The sequence below is a fragment of the Bos javanicus genome, chromosome 15 (assembly GCF_032452875.1).
Source record: "Bos javanicus breed banteng chromosome 15, ARS-OSU_banteng_1.0, whole genome shotgun sequence".
Classification (NCBI taxonomy): Eukaryota; Metazoa; Chordata; class Mammalia; order Artiodactyla; family Bovidae; genus Bos; species Bos javanicus.
In genome coordinates, this window is record NC_083882.1 from 58,273,155 (window position 1) to 58,289,757 (window position 16,603).

Below are 16,603 nucleotides of genomic sequence, written 5' to 3' on the forward strand. Positions count from 1 at the left end.
ATCAAACCAGTCCATCCTAAAGGAAATCAATCCTGAAGATTCATTGGAAGGGCTGATGTTGAAGCGGAAACTCCAATACTTTGGCTATCTGATGCAAAGAAGTAACTCATTGGAAAAGACCCTGATGCTGGGAAAGAATGAAGGTGCGGGGAGAAGGGGATGACAGAGGATGAGATGGTTGGATGGCATCACCGATTCAATGGACATGAGTTTGAGTAAGCTCCGGGAGTTGGTGATGGACAGGGAAGCCTGGCGTGCTGCAGTCCATCGAGTCACACAGAGTCAGACACGACTGAGCAACTGAACTGAAGTGAAAACAGAAAAGAATCTAAAAATGTGTGTGTGTGTGTGTGTGTGTGTACAGAGAGGCTTCCCAGGTGGCTCAGTGGTGAAGAATCCACCTGCTAGTGGAGGAGATGCAGGAGACATGGGTTTGATCCTTGGGTCAGGAAGATATCCTGGAGGAGGAAATGGCAACTCACTCCAGTATTCTTGCTTGAAAAATCCCGTGGACAGAGGAGCCTGGCATGTTACAGCTCATGGGGTCACAAAGACTCAAATAACAGAGCAACGGAGCACACACGCAGGCATATATACATAAACTGAATCAGCTTGTTATATATCTGAAACTAACACAACATTGTAAATAAACTATATTTCAATTTAAAAGATGGAAAAAAAGACTGTGACTAGCAATGATATCAATAACAATACCAATAAAATCACTAGCTATCCTTACACTTTGTCTCATTTAATCCTCTAAAACATTGTGACCGGGTAGTATTATTTTATCCGTACTGTAGAGATGAGGAAATTGAAGTGTAAAAGTTTAAATAAGCCTATCTGACATCAAACCATAAGGTTTTTCTCAAGTCCTAGCCCTTCTAAGTAGAAACAAGTACTACAGTGTACTTTTCCAGGAATAAATTTGTATTTAGAATACAAAGTATACTTCAATAGGAAAAAAGCTCAATGTACTGGTTTCTACAATTATCTGAATCATGTCAAGAACCTGGCTAGAAAGCCATCACAGAAAGAACAACTAGTTTCAAAACTGAAATGGAAAATGTACTCCAAAAAGATCATGGAGGGCAAAGCTTTAATTCAAGGATTTTTACAGCAATAGGGATACTAATAGATTAGTAGTTGTTTTTATTGCTGTGTTTTTATTTTGCGACCCCATGGACTGTAGCCCACCAGGTTCTTTTGTCCATGGGATTTCCCAGGCAATAATACTGGAGTGGGTATTGTCATTTCCTTCTCTAGGGGATCTTCCCAACCTAGGAATCGAACCCATATCTCCTGCATTGGCAGGTGGATGAGCCACCAGGGAGCCCCTAAGAGATGAGAATAAACTTAAACACACAATAGTAAACTGGTTAATTATGTTCTATTATATATATGATACATTTTAAATATATTTTAATAATCAGCCATTTTAAAAGGATATGAAAATATTTAATGATATAGAAAAATATTAATAATGTAATAGGCAGAAAAAAACAGGTTACAAAAGAGTGATCATATTTATTAAAAACAAGATATATCCCTCACCACACGCATCCACCTGGTTTCTGTGTTTGGACAGAGAGAATTCAGATAACCTAGATGCTGGAAAATCCTATGGACGGAGGAGCCTGGTGGGCTACAGTCCATGGGGTCGCTAAGAGTCGGACACAACTAAGCAACTTCACTTTCACTTTCATGCATTGGAGAAGGAAATGGCAACCCACTCCAGTGTTCTTGCCTGGAGAATCCCAGGGACGGGGCAGCCTGCTGGGCTGCCGTCTATGGGGTCGCACAGAGTTGGACACGACTGAAGCTACTTAGCAGCAGCAGCAGATACTGGAGGATTTCAAACTACCCAAATCTATTTGGCTGCTAGGTTCTAAATAGCAAACAGTAAGAGTTGAAAGAATGACGGATTCATGTGAAAATGTATTTTTTTGAGTTTGGAGAGGGAGAGTTCAGAGAGAATTAAAAATACAAAAATGCCTAGAAGCAAGGCAGGGAGGTAAAGAGAAACTAAGAAAACCCAAAAGCCCCTCAGATTCCCTTCTCCCAGCATAAACTCACTCTGGGGCACAAGCTCTGAATCGTATAGGGTAGACTTCCTGCCTCTACTTCAGTTTTTATTTCTCTCCTCTCTTAAAAATTGTACCAAATATATGAGGCTGACTGTACCTTAGTTAAACATACATATGGTGACACTCTGTATGAATATATATTTGCACATATGTTTTTAAAAAATTTACAGAGAAGAAAATCTGGAAGGCTACACACCATACTACTAACAATAGTTTTTAGGGAACGAGGTTGGAGATTTTAATTTCCCTAATTATGCTTAGCTGTATTTTCCAAATGTTCTTATAATCTGGAACACGTATCATTTCTCTAGTAAGCTATAAATACGGATACAGCAAACTGATACCAAAATATGCTAAAACTTTGTCGTGAGGGATAATAACATCCTGATAATAACATTCTGATTCTGACAGCAGCTCAACTTTGTGAGCTTGTGGATTAAATAGAAAAAAGACTGTCTAGTTTTACCTCTAGAGCCTTCTGTTGCAGACGGTCACGTTCTACTTTTTCTTTGCCAACAAACCACACTTCCCACGGTGTCAGGCTGCTTTCTGGTAAGCGCACCTGCTTCTGTTCTTCTTGGTTATCTTCGGATCCAACCGTGCTATTACAAAAGAGAGGATACTACAGACCTTGCACTCAAAACTCTCTGACTTAGCAGTCAAAATGATTTAGCTGCACAATAAAAGTAGACTTCCATGATACACTGACAATACTGTGATTTTTTTATATGTAAATATGCACTTAAGAAACTAAGAACAAGAGTCCATTGTTTAAATTAGTTTATCCTTTAGACAGCCTCTGAATTCTCTAATCTAAAATCACACCCCGTCCATTTGCCTCAATTACAATAATTTTTTTCATTCTTAAACATCTTATGCTTGGACAACTAATTATAACACATGATCCTAACCAAATCCTGGTGCAGACTTTTCCCTTTTCCTCCTTTAAGTAGTTAACAAAGCAAAGAATACATACCTACACAGTGAGGATGGTAATGCCAATGTGGTAACAATTACGTTTTTGGTGTGAAGGGTGGACAGAGTTCTTTATACCCTCGATTTTTCTGTAAGTTGGAAGTTGTTTTGAAATAAAAAGGTACATAAAGTATATGGTTTTGTGTTCTTTAATGGTTTGGTGGACTCTATTTTGCCAGTTCTCAGACAAAGTGGCCACGATTTCCCCAGAGTTGTCAGTCTGTCTCTTCTGGGTACATGGAAAAGTAACCATTCACTCGAGCTCAACAGAAAAGGGAAAGGGAAGTACTTGTGAGTGCATATATACATACAGAACACAGGACTTGGCCAGGTACAAGACCCCCATAGGAAAAGGTGAACCATTAGTGCCCATGGAAAGAAAGGCTGTTCAGGACATGAGGCAGTGAGAGAAAGACTAGGTTACTATAGATTCAGCCCCTTTTTGTCTCTTTAACATTTCTGCTTCAGGCAACCAACTGCCTCCCCTATGGCCATGCTCAGCTTTTTCTGCCTCGTAACTTCCATTTACTTGGTGGTGGTGGTGGTTTTTTCCCCTATTTTTGCACTCATTCATGCAATTATGGAATTTGTGTTCTAGTGGGAAAGGAACACTGTTGGTATGTTGTTTACTTCCTATATATCTTTCCTTCTTAGTCTTGCAGAACACTGCCTCATCCTCCCATAGCTTCATCGGTCATGAAGGTGCAGAAGAGGCCCACTCCAGGCATTTCAGGCTAGATCTTACTCCTGAGCTCCAAACTTTTATTTTCTACCATCAGATAGATGGCTTCACTTAAATATCAAACTCAATCAATCCAAAACAAATCTAGTCACCTACCAATCACTCACTACCCTCCTCCCCTAATCCTACCTCAGAGAAGAGTACCAAGACTCACCCAGTTAGCCAAGCCAGAAACACAGATCCTTGACTCCTGCTCCCCAACCACATTTGGTGCCACTCCCTCCCACACCTATACAATTCAGTTCAGTTCAGTCGCTCAGTTGTGTATGACTCTTTGCGACCCCATGGACTGCAGTACGCCAGGCTTCCCTGTCCATCACCAACACCTGGAGCTTGCTCAAACTCATGTCCATCGAGTCAGTGATGCCATCCAACCATCTCATCCTCTGGTGTCCTCTTCTCCTCCTGCGTTCAATCTTTCCAAGCATCAGGGTCTTTTCCAATGAGTCAGTTCTTCCCATCAGGTGGACAAAGTATTGGAGTTTCAGCTTCAGCATCAGTCCTTCCAATGAATATTCAGGATTGATTTCCTTCAGGATGAACTGGTTGGATCTCCTTGCAGTCTAAGGGACTCCTTTAAGAGTCTTTTCCAACACCACAGCTCAAAAGCATCAAATCTTCAGCGCTCAGCTTTCTTTATAGTCCAACTCTCACATCCATACATGACTACTGGAAAAACCATAGCTTTGACTAGATGGACCTTTGTTGGTAATGTCTCTGCTTTTTAATATACTGTTTAGGTTGGTCACAGCTTTTCTTCCAAGGAGCAAACGTCTTTTGATTTCATGGCTGCAATCACCATCTGCAGTGATTTTGGAGCCCAAGAAAATAAAGTCTGTCACTGTTTCCATTGTTTTTCCATCTATTTGCCATGAAGTGATGGGACCAGATGCCATGATCTTAGTTTTCTGAATGTTGAGTTTTAAGCCAGCTTTTTCACTCTCCTCTTTCACTTTTAAGAGGCTCTTTAGTTCTTCTTCGCTTTCTGCCATAAGGGTGGTGTCATCTGAGTATCTAAGGTTCTTGATATTTCTCCGGGCAATCTTGATTCCAGCTTGTGCTTCTTCCAGCCCAGCGTTTCTCATGATGTACTCTACATATAAGTTAAATAAGCAGGGTGACAATATACAGCCTTGCCATACTCCTTTCCCTATTTGGAACCAGTCTGTTGTTCCATGTCCAGTTCTAACTGTTGCTTCTTGACCTGCATACAGATTTCTCAGGAGGCCCAAACTATCAGGGCCCCAACCAAAGGTAAGAGGTAGAGAGGTGGAATAAGGAAAAGTTCTAAACACTTTTCTTTCCTGAAAAGAGGTACTGGATTTTCTGAAGCATTTGAGAACAATCACTGCATCTATCTGTTCTCTAGGAAGTGGGAAATAAGCACGCCTTCAGCAGACGTTTATTGAACATGTCACAGGCATCTGACCTTGCCACCCACAGGCCTGACAACTCCTGCATTTTTTCCAGACCACGTCCTGCCAATTGCTTTGAATCAGTGGGGATGAGCTGTGATAAGGTAGGCAGCTAGAGCCCCGGGGTGTTACCAGCTCATTTGGGCTTTGGCTAGGTTTGACATAAATACAACTAGCTCCTCCCATGGTGAGCTCCATTTGGTCAGGGCTTTGGCTCTTGGAAGCTAAAGCAAGGTCTTAGCAGCAGAGCTGCGGATGGCCTCTGGATAGCCATCATTCCCGGGGCTGCTCAATTGGCTACATAGCGCAGTCCTGCTGATTAAGCTCCGGATTTTCCAAAACCTTAGAATTTATTTTAAAAATCACTGGGACCAGGACTCCCTGGTGATCCAGGGGCTAAAACTGTACTCCCAATGTAGGGGACCCAGATTCAATCCCTGATCAGGGAACTAGATCCCACATGCTGCAACTAAAATCAAAGATCCTTTGGGCCACAACAAAGACCCAGGGCAGCCAAATAAATAATAAATATCCTCCTAAAAAATCACTGGGACCAACTCAGTCCTGAAGAATCTGTACAAAGGCCCACATGAAAATGGACTCCTTTGAAACTGTTTCTTGTTGCTACAAACTGTGTGGACAAGTGGCTTGCTTGCTCACTGTTACTGATCTCCATTCCTACCAATGTACTTACCATTACTTCTCCTTCTTAAGAGACTCACTGTTATAACTGTGTATGTGAGTCACTTCATATGGCCTCATATTCAATTTACTCACCCCAGGTATGCATGCCTTATAGCTACAGGGGCTAAATGGTTGCCTACACATAAAGCATGGATTCTCTGGTCTGTATTTCTTAGATCTCCTGTATAGAAAGTGAAGAGGAACTAAAAAGCCTCTTGATGAAAGTGGAAGAGGAGAGTGAAAAAGTTGGCTTAAAGCTCAACATTCACAAAACTAAGATCATGGCATCTGGTCCCATCACTTCATGGGAAATAGATGGGGTAGATGGGGAAACAGTGGAAACAGTGTCAGACTTTATTTTGCGGGGGCGGGGGGGGGGGGGTCCAAAATCACTGCAGATGGTGATTGCAGCCATGAAATTAAAAGACACTTACTCCTTGGAAGGAAAGTTATGACCAACCTAGATAGCATATTCCAAAGCAGAGACATTACTTTGCCAACAAAGGTCCATCTAGTCAAAGCTATGGTTTTTCCAGTGGTCGTGTATGGATGTGAGAGTTGGACTGTGAAGAAAGCTGAGTGCCAAAGAACTGATGCTTTTGAACTGTGGTGTTGGAGAAGACTCTTGAGAGTCCCTTGGACTGGAATCCAACCAGTCCATCCTAAAGGAGATCAGTCCTGGGTGTTCATTGGTAGGACTGATGCTGAAGCTGAAACTCCAATACTTGGCCACCTGATGCGAAGAGCTGACTCATTGGAAAACACCCTGATGCTGGGAGGGATTGGGGGCAGGAGGAGAAGGGGACAACAGAGGATGAGATGGCTGGATGGCATCACCAACTCGATGGACATGAGTTTGGGTAAAATCTGGGAGTTGGTGATGGACAGGGAGGCCTGGCATGGTGCGATTCATGGGGTCACAAAGAGTCAGACACGACTGAGCTACTGAATTGAACTGATACTGCCTTGTAAAGCCTGGCAATCAGAACCTTGTAAATGCTTTCTGAAGTTGACATAATGAGTCTAACTCTGAATGCACCTGCATCACCAAGCCTCTCTAAGAAAAAGATATTCCTGCAGGGATAGGCCCTTTGCTCATATTTCTATATACTCAACAATAGGCATGTAGCATAGGCAAGAGAAAACATGGTCAGTATACCCTGGTACTAGGCCCAGCTCCTCTAATGACTAGGTGGAAGCCTTCGAAGTAGACTTTTTATCTGTCTTCTCAGTCACAGCTTTGTTATCTGTAAAATGAACGGCTTGACCTAGGCTTTAATTCCAAGAGAGTAGAGACCATGCCTGTCTTGTTTATAGGCCCTTACCTGGTGGCTCACACACTAAAGAATCTACTTGCAATGAGGAAGACCTGGGTTCGATCCCTGGGTTGGGAAGATCTCCTGGACGAGGGCATGGCAACCCACTCTAGGATTCTTGCCTGAAGAATCCGCATGGGTAGTGGAGCCTGGTGGGCTACAGTCCATGGGGTCGCAGAGTGGGAGACGACTGAGCGACTAAACACGTATAGCACAAACTAAATGTTTGCTGAAAGAACAACTGTAGAAATAAATTAAGATGACTTTAATAATCCCTTTGATTCCAGCATTCAATGGCTTCTACTTTTAGTAACTTTTAAGAGCAGACCTGACATTATCTCTGGATGCTGAAGTCATTGCTAACCCCAAAGCTTCAGCTTTTAAGCTATGACATAAAAAGTATACTGCTTACTACAACCTACTTCACCGACAACCAGATTTTTTTCATAATCGCTACAAGTGTTACTAACATGCAGTAAACCACATTTGGGTGTTAAAGATTTGAACCAGAGTTCTAGTGTCCCCACTCTGACTTTTGAGTGTTCATAAAATGCCTGAAACTGTACCAATTTTGTGTGTTTAGTGCTCGCTTCTTGTGTGTTTAGGTGCATTTCTCTGGGGAGGAAGATTGTAGCAACCATCACATACTCAGGAAAAGGGGTTAAGAACGATGGAAAAATCTGTAGTCATGAGTAAGAACCGGCCCAAGACTCTGGGCCAAAAGGAGCAGCACCTGCGGCTGCAAGTGCCCGCGTTACCTTTTGAGAGGGAAGACAGGAGGGTATCTGGTCGCCAGACGAAAGTACTTAGTGGGGTCTAAGGAATCTTGAGGGGGCTGTATCTCGGATTTACCTGGTGCACCCCTGTAACTCCACTCCTCTCAGGCTCTCCACCTTGGCCTCTGAGTCATAAGCATCTTCGTCCACATCTTCCTCCTCCTCCCCGTCACCATCGTCGTTGTCAAATGGGAAGCTCTGGTGGCCGAGGGGAGACAACAGCGACAGGGTGGAATTGCTGCAGCTCAGCGGTGTCGACAGCGAGCACACCTCCACGGCCTCCAGGCCCGTCCCCCCGGGGCCTACCATGAGAACAGGGAAGCCCGAGGAGGGCCGAGACCCGGACCTGCAGTCGGCTATGAAACGGGGTTCGAGAAGGGGAGAAGCACTCCCCCACCGCCGTGCGGCCCACATCTGGCCCGCCAAGTTCAAACCGGCGGAACGGCGGCGGGGACGTGCTTTCCCAGCAGGCCTCGCGCGCGCCGGCGCGGCCAATCCGGGCGGGCGCGGACTTCGCGTTGCCGTGGCGACGCGTGGAGGCCTCCTGGGCTTTGTCCCGGCCTGCAGAGCGTGGCTTCCTGCTCCCGTCAGTCTCTGGGTGTCCTCCCTCCTTCCCAGCCTGTATCTGCGCTGGTGCTTGTGAATTAACCTCGCAGACGAGGTCCCTGCTCTCGGCTCACAGCCAGGAGGGCCCGTCCGTTGTTTGCTGTGGTTCGTTTGGTACAGAAAATGTGCTGTTACTGAATAAGGCAGATTCTTTAAAGCGGAAAGAGGCAGAAGCCAAAACTACCCCCATATCATTACAAGATCAGGGTGACAAGGATCAGTCACGATTTCTCTCAGCACATGGCCACACACGGCTGTATTTTAGGAAAAGGTGGGGGGCGGGGGGCGAACTTTATCCAAGTTTACAAGTGTATCTAAAGATACACTTCTGGTACAATTTTTCATTATTTTTGGTAGTACCTCGTCTGCCTAGCATCACCTCGGCTTCCTGGCATCTTACAGGAACTTGCTTATTCAGGTGAATATAAACATATATATGTATAAGCCTTTACTTATACAGGGCCTCTCTGAAACATCTAGTGTACTGGGGTCTGTACTAAAAGCCCTGCAGCCCTCACTCTTTCCTAGTGAAGAGTCATACCATTAAAATATCACGTGATATGTATACTATGAGGAATGAAAAAAATTTGTGGGACTTAGAAAGGAGCACTCTCCTCTCAGGGATTGAGGGTGGGGATGAAGGTAGTAAGGGAGAGGTAATAGACACTGAAGTTAGTTACTTTATTCATGCTAATAAACGGGCTTTGTCCAGCTCATAATGCATATTGCTAGTAGAGATATCACACGATGAAAACAGACAGTGGCTAAAACAGCACAGATTTGTCATTGACCAAGGACTAATACAAAATCTTCAATGACATTTAGATCCCCAAATAATTATATACAGTAGAAATAATAGTAACCAAGGGCGATTTATAGTTAATAAAATACGACATGGTTAAAACCCTTTAAACGGAATGTAAACTTTGTTAAAATTTTTGGTAAAAATGAAAATGGAAGAAAACTGGAGCAATTTAAATGAGTGATGAAATTGATGGAGGAATAAAAATGGCTTGAGTTTTCATTCTCTTACCTAATTATTCAATAGTGTCATGTCTGGTTAAAACCTTTTAGGTAAGGATGTTTAGAATTAATAAATTAATTGATTGATGCAAAACAGTATCACCCTAGGTCACTTTAGGGCTTCATAAGGGAGTAAACTTGAGAAGCTGTTCCCAACAAACATCACCCCATACTACTGAAGCATAGTAGGAAAACAAGTTTCAGTATGAAAGGACCTGGATTTGAATTCATGGTTTTTCTCTTATTTGCTAGGTTTCCGTCAGTAAGTTTCCCTGGAGAAGGAAATGGCCACCCACTCTCATATTCTTGCCTGGGAAATCCCAGGACAGAGGAGCCTGGTGGGCTACAGTCTATGGGGTCACAGAGAGTCAGCCACGACTGAGAGACTAACATACAACATCACCTAAATAAGCTGTTTGGCCTTTCCAAGTCCTTACTCATTCCTCTGTAAAATAGGGAAATTCTGTAATCTGTTTCCCAGTTATATCATCTTATTAATTCTCAAAACTTCTAGCGCAGAATCAGATAAGAGAAAATGGTAAATGGTAACTTGTGTCATATAAGCTCCAAAACTTTCCCACTATAACCTCTTACTATGGGAATCTAAAATGTTTTAAACAAATTATGCCCTTTCCTGGATGCCTCAGAATCATTGAATACATGACCAAGTATTGCATTATGTTGTAACAACTCTGGAACTGTGAGGCAAAGAGTCACTAGCTTTGGTGCTTGAACATCATCAAATCCTGTGGTCTCGTTTCTTACAGCACCTTTTCATTACTGGGACTGAGAAACCATAATCAAGTTTGGTAGAATTATATAAAATGTATAAATAAGGTCAAAAGAAGGCCACTCCCTTAAGTTTCAGGATGTTGACTTAGTTACTTCTCTCCTTACTACTCACTTATTTATATATTTATTTTCACTTTCATGGTATATTGGGGATAATTTCTGCTTTTTTGATTGGCATTGTAATCTTGTGTAAGTGAAAAGAGAGACCTTTGCTTGAAAATCTGTTACAAAAGTAACCTTATTACCAGTGAGTGCTAAGGCAATATATTATATACTAAAAAAATGTAGTCCTGGACATATTGAAACATTTTCAGATGAAACAAAATGTCTAGGATTTGCTTCAGTGTAATCCAGGGGGCAGAGGGATTCCAGAAGATGAGTGAATGGGATAAAGAAGAAATGACATTTACCACGTGCTCTTGACAACTGCCAAAGTTGGATGATGGGTATGCGCAGTGAGGGCCGAGAGCGTAGGAAGAGGGGTAATTACAGTATTCTACTTTTAGTTATGGAAATTCCAAACATATACTGAAGTTTAAAACAAAAACAAACAAAAACAAAAAAATTAAGGGGAACTGGGTGCTGGTTTGGGCTCTAATTTGCTGTATGGGTCAGATATTCACTTAAATTTCCTTAGGCCTTCTATTTTCCCATCTGTAAAATGAGGGCTTGATAATTATGAATACTGAGTGAGTTCTAAGCACAACAGTCCCTCCTTATCCATGACGGTCCCAAACTCCCAGTGGATGCCTGAAACTGCAGATAGTACCAAACCCTACAAATACCATGTTTTTTCCTACACAGTTTCTTTTTTTTTTTACCTTTTTATTTTATATTGAGGTATAGCCAGTTAGCAATGCTGTGATAGTTTCAGGTGAGCAGCGAAGGGACTCAGCCATACATATACATGTATCCATTCTTCCTCAAACTCCCCTCCTATCCAGGCTGCCACATAAAATGAAGCAGAGTTCCCTGTGCTATAGAGTAGGTCCTTATCCATTTTAAATATAGCAGTTTTATTTATCAATTAGGCCCAGTAAGAGAATATCCCAAATTACCAGCATCACTATTCTCATGCTTTGGGGACCATTACTTGAACACAAGTGCTGAGAGTCAGAGATGGCTAAGTGACTAACGGACAGCAAACGCTGGACAAGGGATGATTCGTTTCAGAATAGACGAGTGCAAGATTTCATCACACTACTCAGAAGGGCACACACTTTAAAACTTATGAGTTTATTTCTAGAATTTTCCACTTTAATTTTCCATTTTTGGACCATGGTGGACTACGGACCACTAAAACTATGGAAAGTGAAACCTCAGATAAGACAAGAAAGGGAGGCCTATTGCGTTTTGGCAATTGACTGTATCTGGGATATGCAATTTCTTTAAAAAAAATCACATTTTGGCAATTGACTGTATCTGGGATATGCAATTTCTTTAAAAAAAATCACATTTTGGCAATTGACTGTATCTGGGATATGTAATTTCTTTAAAAAAAATCACATTTTGGCAATTGACTGTATCTGGGATATGCAATTTCTTTAAAAAAATCACGTTTTGGCAATTGACTGTATCTGGGATATGCAATTTCTTTTAAAAAATCACGTTTTGGCAATTGACTGTATCTGGGATATGCAATTTCTTTAAAAAAAATCATTTGTTTTTCATGAGTATTGTTCAGCCTTAAGATACAATAAAACCTTACTTCTAAATTTCAGCAAAGTGTTCTCCCAACATTTCTTCTAGAACTCTTAAAAATATTTTACTTCAATTCACTTAGTTTAACACCAAAACAAATTCATTAATATACCTAGTTATAAATTAAGGCAAAATAGATTGCGTTCCAGAAAGTTTAATGATTCAACACACTGCATACAGTATTTCCTATCATATGTATAACACATTTTACCACATATTTTCAGTACCTGCTATTCTATTGTTTAAATGAAGGCAATGAAAGTATTCAGTAACAAGACTTTTGAAGAAAAAACTTTTAGCTAGATTTTTTTTACCAAGTTATGATTTAATATTTATCAGATGTGTAAATATACAAACATGATGGCAATTTTAAAAACTTGTGAATAGTTGGCCTTACAAAATTACAACACACTGTAAATAAATCCCTCCCACGTTTTATACAAACTACATGATTTTGATATACAAAGATTCTGTTTTTATTACACTGACAATGTACAACCAAGAGTATTTACAATGCAAAAAGTATATAAACCAAAATTTAACATTCTGCTACTGGCAGCCACTATAGTTTAGGAGGTAGCTTTAATTAAACAAAATGAACAGAAGCCACGTTTCCCAACTTGTGTTCTAAAAATAATTTACATAAGATAAAAATTCATTATATGCACATTATATACAGTTTAATTATTAAACTGCAATCTAGCTTAATGTTTTTAGTATCTCATGAACAACTAATATGGCAGTGGATTTGCTATTGATTTAGCATAATGTTCAAAAAAATGTATTGAACATTTGTCACTTTAAGACTCCACATAATGACATGTCAAAAGTCCATAGATGACTATCAAGTACAATTTTTAATTTTTAAAGACACAGGCCTCAGCTTTATGCCTTTTTTTCCCTTAGTGACATATTTGTCTTGTCTCACAAGAACAGTTTCAGAGCTGTTGCACAGGCTCTTGTAAATCAAAGGAAGGGAAAATATATGGTAGCGTCCACGTAAGAGCATAGGTTCAGGAGAATCCAGCTCACCAAGAAATAAACGTAAGTGCTTTGTGTCATAATTACTCCCGATTTCTCCCACCTTAGTTGAAACCATTTGCCACAATTTACTTTCTGTACAATTCAAGCTACAGGTAGATCACATACCAACAGAATTGGAAAATACTGATAGAGCCAATGGTATTAGGAAGAGTTTTATCCATGAGAACATTATACTGCTGCTCCTACTGCTGCTAAGTCGCTTCAGTCGTGTCCGACTCTGTGCAGCCCAATGGACGGCAGCCCTCCAGGCTTCCCCGTCCCTGGGATTTTCCAGGCAAGAACACTGGAGTGGGTTGCCATTTCAATGCATCAAAGTGAAAAGTGAAAGTGAAGTCGCTCAGTCATGTCCGACTCTTTGCGACCCCATGGACTGCAGCCTACCAGGCTCCTCTGTCCATGGGATTTTCCAGGCAAGAGTACTGGAGTGGGGTGCCATTGCCTTCTCCAGGGAGAACATTATACGGAGCCATCACCTCCCTCAGATACTTTTAAAATCCCCTGTTAGTAATTTAGCCAAATATCACACAGCAATGAGCCCTTTACTTTGTCCTAATAGTATGATCACAAAGCACTGAAGAAAAAATTAGATTGAAACAAAGCAATGCATAATGACTGAAGACAAATGTGTTCAGTTATTCTTTTAAAATCTAACAGTTGTTAATATTGTTTTAAAAACATCTTCAGGTTTTAGATTTCAATCTCTTACACAAAATTGATGATTCTATTATGTCAGAGAGAGATTAGAAAAATCCAAGAATTTAGTGCCTACATCCATTCTCATGGTCCTGTCTGGGAAACGATTCCCCCCCACCTTTTTTTTTGGCCCTGCACTAAGTTGTCCTGAGATTAATGATGAAACATTAGGTAAAATTAGCAAGCCTTTTTCTTCAATTATATAAAATCACCATTTAAAATATTCTTAAAAAATATTAACAGCTGTTTTCTATCTTGTGCTTAATTCAAAAACAGGTATAAATTTGCTCCTTATGGATCAGAAAAACCCAACGTTATACTGCTACGATATACATAAAATCTTTTTCAAGTTAACTATTTGTTTCAAATAGACTACACATTGTTTGGACACTGCATTTTGTCATCAATCAATAGTTCAGGCACTTGTCCTTTGCAAAGGTCTGGTTGAAGAAATAACTGCCACCTTTCTCCTTCTTCTAAGTGACACCAGGCAGTGATCACTGAAGTGCTTCCCAGATGAGAGATCAGACTAGGGTTCATTCTTACAAACACTGTGATTTTGGTTGATGGGAGAAACAGTTACCAACACATGGATTCAGTCTTTAACTCTTGGGAGATTGTAAGCATAGCGCACCAAAGGGAATCCTCGACTCTGATAGAAGCAGGCTCTTCCGCAAGCCTGAACCTGGTCAGAACTGTCTGAGACAAAGGAATCTTCTTCATCAGCATAATCAGAGTGGGCAGACTGCGTGCCACAGTCGGACCAATAGCCGTCTGGCCTTTGGCAAGAACCCACTGTCAAGGCAGGACAGCTGTGTGATTTTATTAAGTGTTTGCAGGACACTGGCTTTGTCAACAGGAAGGCTTCACAGCAGTCACACACAGTCAGGTTGCCCTGCAGATGTGAGTACATGCCGCAGTCATAGTAGAAATCCTGCTCCACACAACCAGCTTGGCTGCTGATGGAAACTGAGGCCGATCCGCTTTTCTTGGAAACATGGCGCTTCAGTAACTTCCAGTCTTCTTTAAACTTTGGGTTGAAGAAGACATAGAGGACTGGATTCAGGCAAGCAGGCAATGGGAAAAATATCAGAGTAACAGACTTCATTATTTCGGGACTGATTGAGACGGCGGTGATCAATGGCGCAAAAGAGAAAAATGCCACGGGGCAGAAAAAGATGCAGTTGGTGAAGATGAGCCAAGCCACATGCTTAATCATGCTAGAGTGTGAGTTCTCAGAAAGGTCTTCTTTTTCCAAGTTGCAGTAGAGTTTAGTGTAGATAATAGCCATTAATAAAAATGCTAGTGAGTTTAACAGCACTAAAGTTACGGTAAACCCTAACGATGGGGTTTCTCCGGTGGGAAATGGCAAGCATAGAGGGGATGCGGAATACTCCCCTCTATGGAAAAGGGGGAAAGAGCCTGCCACTGCGGCCCCCAGAAAAGCCAAAAGGGCTGCAATCCGGAACTGTCTGAGGTGATTGCTTTTCCCATTTTTCATCATATCCTTTGCAGATAAGCTTCTTTCGACGGCTGCTAACATTAGTAAAAATATGGCGCTTTCTGAGGAGAAAACGGCAAGAAACCCAGCTATTTTGCAGCCGCTGCCTATCTCCCACCAAATGCCAAATTCAGCAAATCGGCCCCAGGACACGGCATCCAGAAAAGTTAAGATTCCGGTATAAGCTCCCATGAATAAGTTAGACACAGAAATCAGGCCTATAAACAATTTGGAGGAAGGCACTGATGTACAAGATGCAAATGTTGTTAAAATGACAAGCAGGTTGAAAAACAATGCAACCAAGAAAATGAACCACACAGTAAGACGGATCATCCAACTTCCCAGCAAGTATTCGCAGGGCTTAAAAGCACCTAAAATGAAAGAGAGAAAAGACAGTTTATAAAAGACTATCTTCCATAAGATATGGCTTGAGAAACTAGTAATAGAATAATTAATCTACTACCAAAGTGAATTGACCCAGACTGAAAAGATTATCATTTCTTAGGCATCTAATCACTGGACTAGGCTATTTAAAATTTTATTTTAATATGTTATCTTAATATATATTTATTTTATTAACTACTTGGTAAAGTCATACAGTGATATTTAAAGGAAATTTTTCACTTTTTCTCATACTGAAGTTAATATGCATATCACAGTGACTGGTATGTGAAAGTTACTTCATATGCGGCTTAGAATCAGATACACTAGGGTTTGAGTTTAGGGTTTATAACTTGCTGCTTTTAAGAGGGCAGCTTAAATCTCTATAAATTTCATTTTCCCACGTGTGGATAATAACACCTATTTCATAGCATTGTGTAGCTTAAGTAAAATTACACACACAAGGTACTTAACCAGGCTACTGGGTACATGGTTGGACTTCAAAAAATGTTAGGTCCTTATCTTCTTTCTTCCCAGTTCCTAATATACTCTATACTAATTATATATGATACATATATGTAACATATTTTATACACACTTCTTACAGCCTTCAAAAGCAATCTGATGAAGCAGGCTAAGATAAATATAATTATCCCTATTTTTCATGCAGAGGCTTCAAAGTGTTTGGTAGACCTGATAGAGGTCTTTGAACAAAATAGTACAGTGAGAACTAAATTACACTGATGTTAACAAATCATGTAAAACTATATCCAATAACACCCTGCATCACTTAAACTAGAACTGCAAGAACTAATTTAGTAGCTGAGTTGCATGTTCTAGCAACTGACTTTGGCGTGCTAGTTATGT

General features: G+C 40.9%; 2 protein-coding genes across 2 annotated transcripts in view; both read right to left on the reverse strand.

The window, feature by feature from the left end:
• CCDC34 (coiled-coil domain containing 34) overlaps positions 1 to 8,779 on the reverse strand; it is a 79,252-nt gene extending 70,473 nt beyond the window's left edge. Inside the window, exons 1-2 of the mRNA XM_061380980.1 lie at positions 8,072 to 8,779; positions 2,554 to 2,689 (exon numbers count right to left, since the gene is read on the reverse strand). Of these exons, the coding sequence (XP_061236964.1) occupies positions 2,554 to 2,689; positions 8,072 to 8,409 (474 nt within the window). The 5' untranslated portion in view covers positions 8,410 to 8,779. The remainder of the gene's footprint in view (positions 1 to 2,553; positions 2,690 to 8,071) is intronic.
• Positions 8,780 to 12,255: 3,476 nt separating this feature from the next.
• LGR4 (leucine rich repeat containing G protein-coupled receptor 4) overlaps positions 12,256 to 16,603 on the reverse strand; it is a 107,493-nt gene continuing 103,145 nt past the window's right edge. Inside the window, exon 18 of the mRNA XM_061380979.1 lies at positions 12,256 to 15,726. Within this exon, the coding sequence (XP_061236963.1) occupies positions 14,450 to 15,726 (1,277 nt within the window). The 3' untranslated portion in view covers positions 12,256 to 14,449. The remainder of the gene's footprint in view (positions 15,727 to 16,603) is intronic.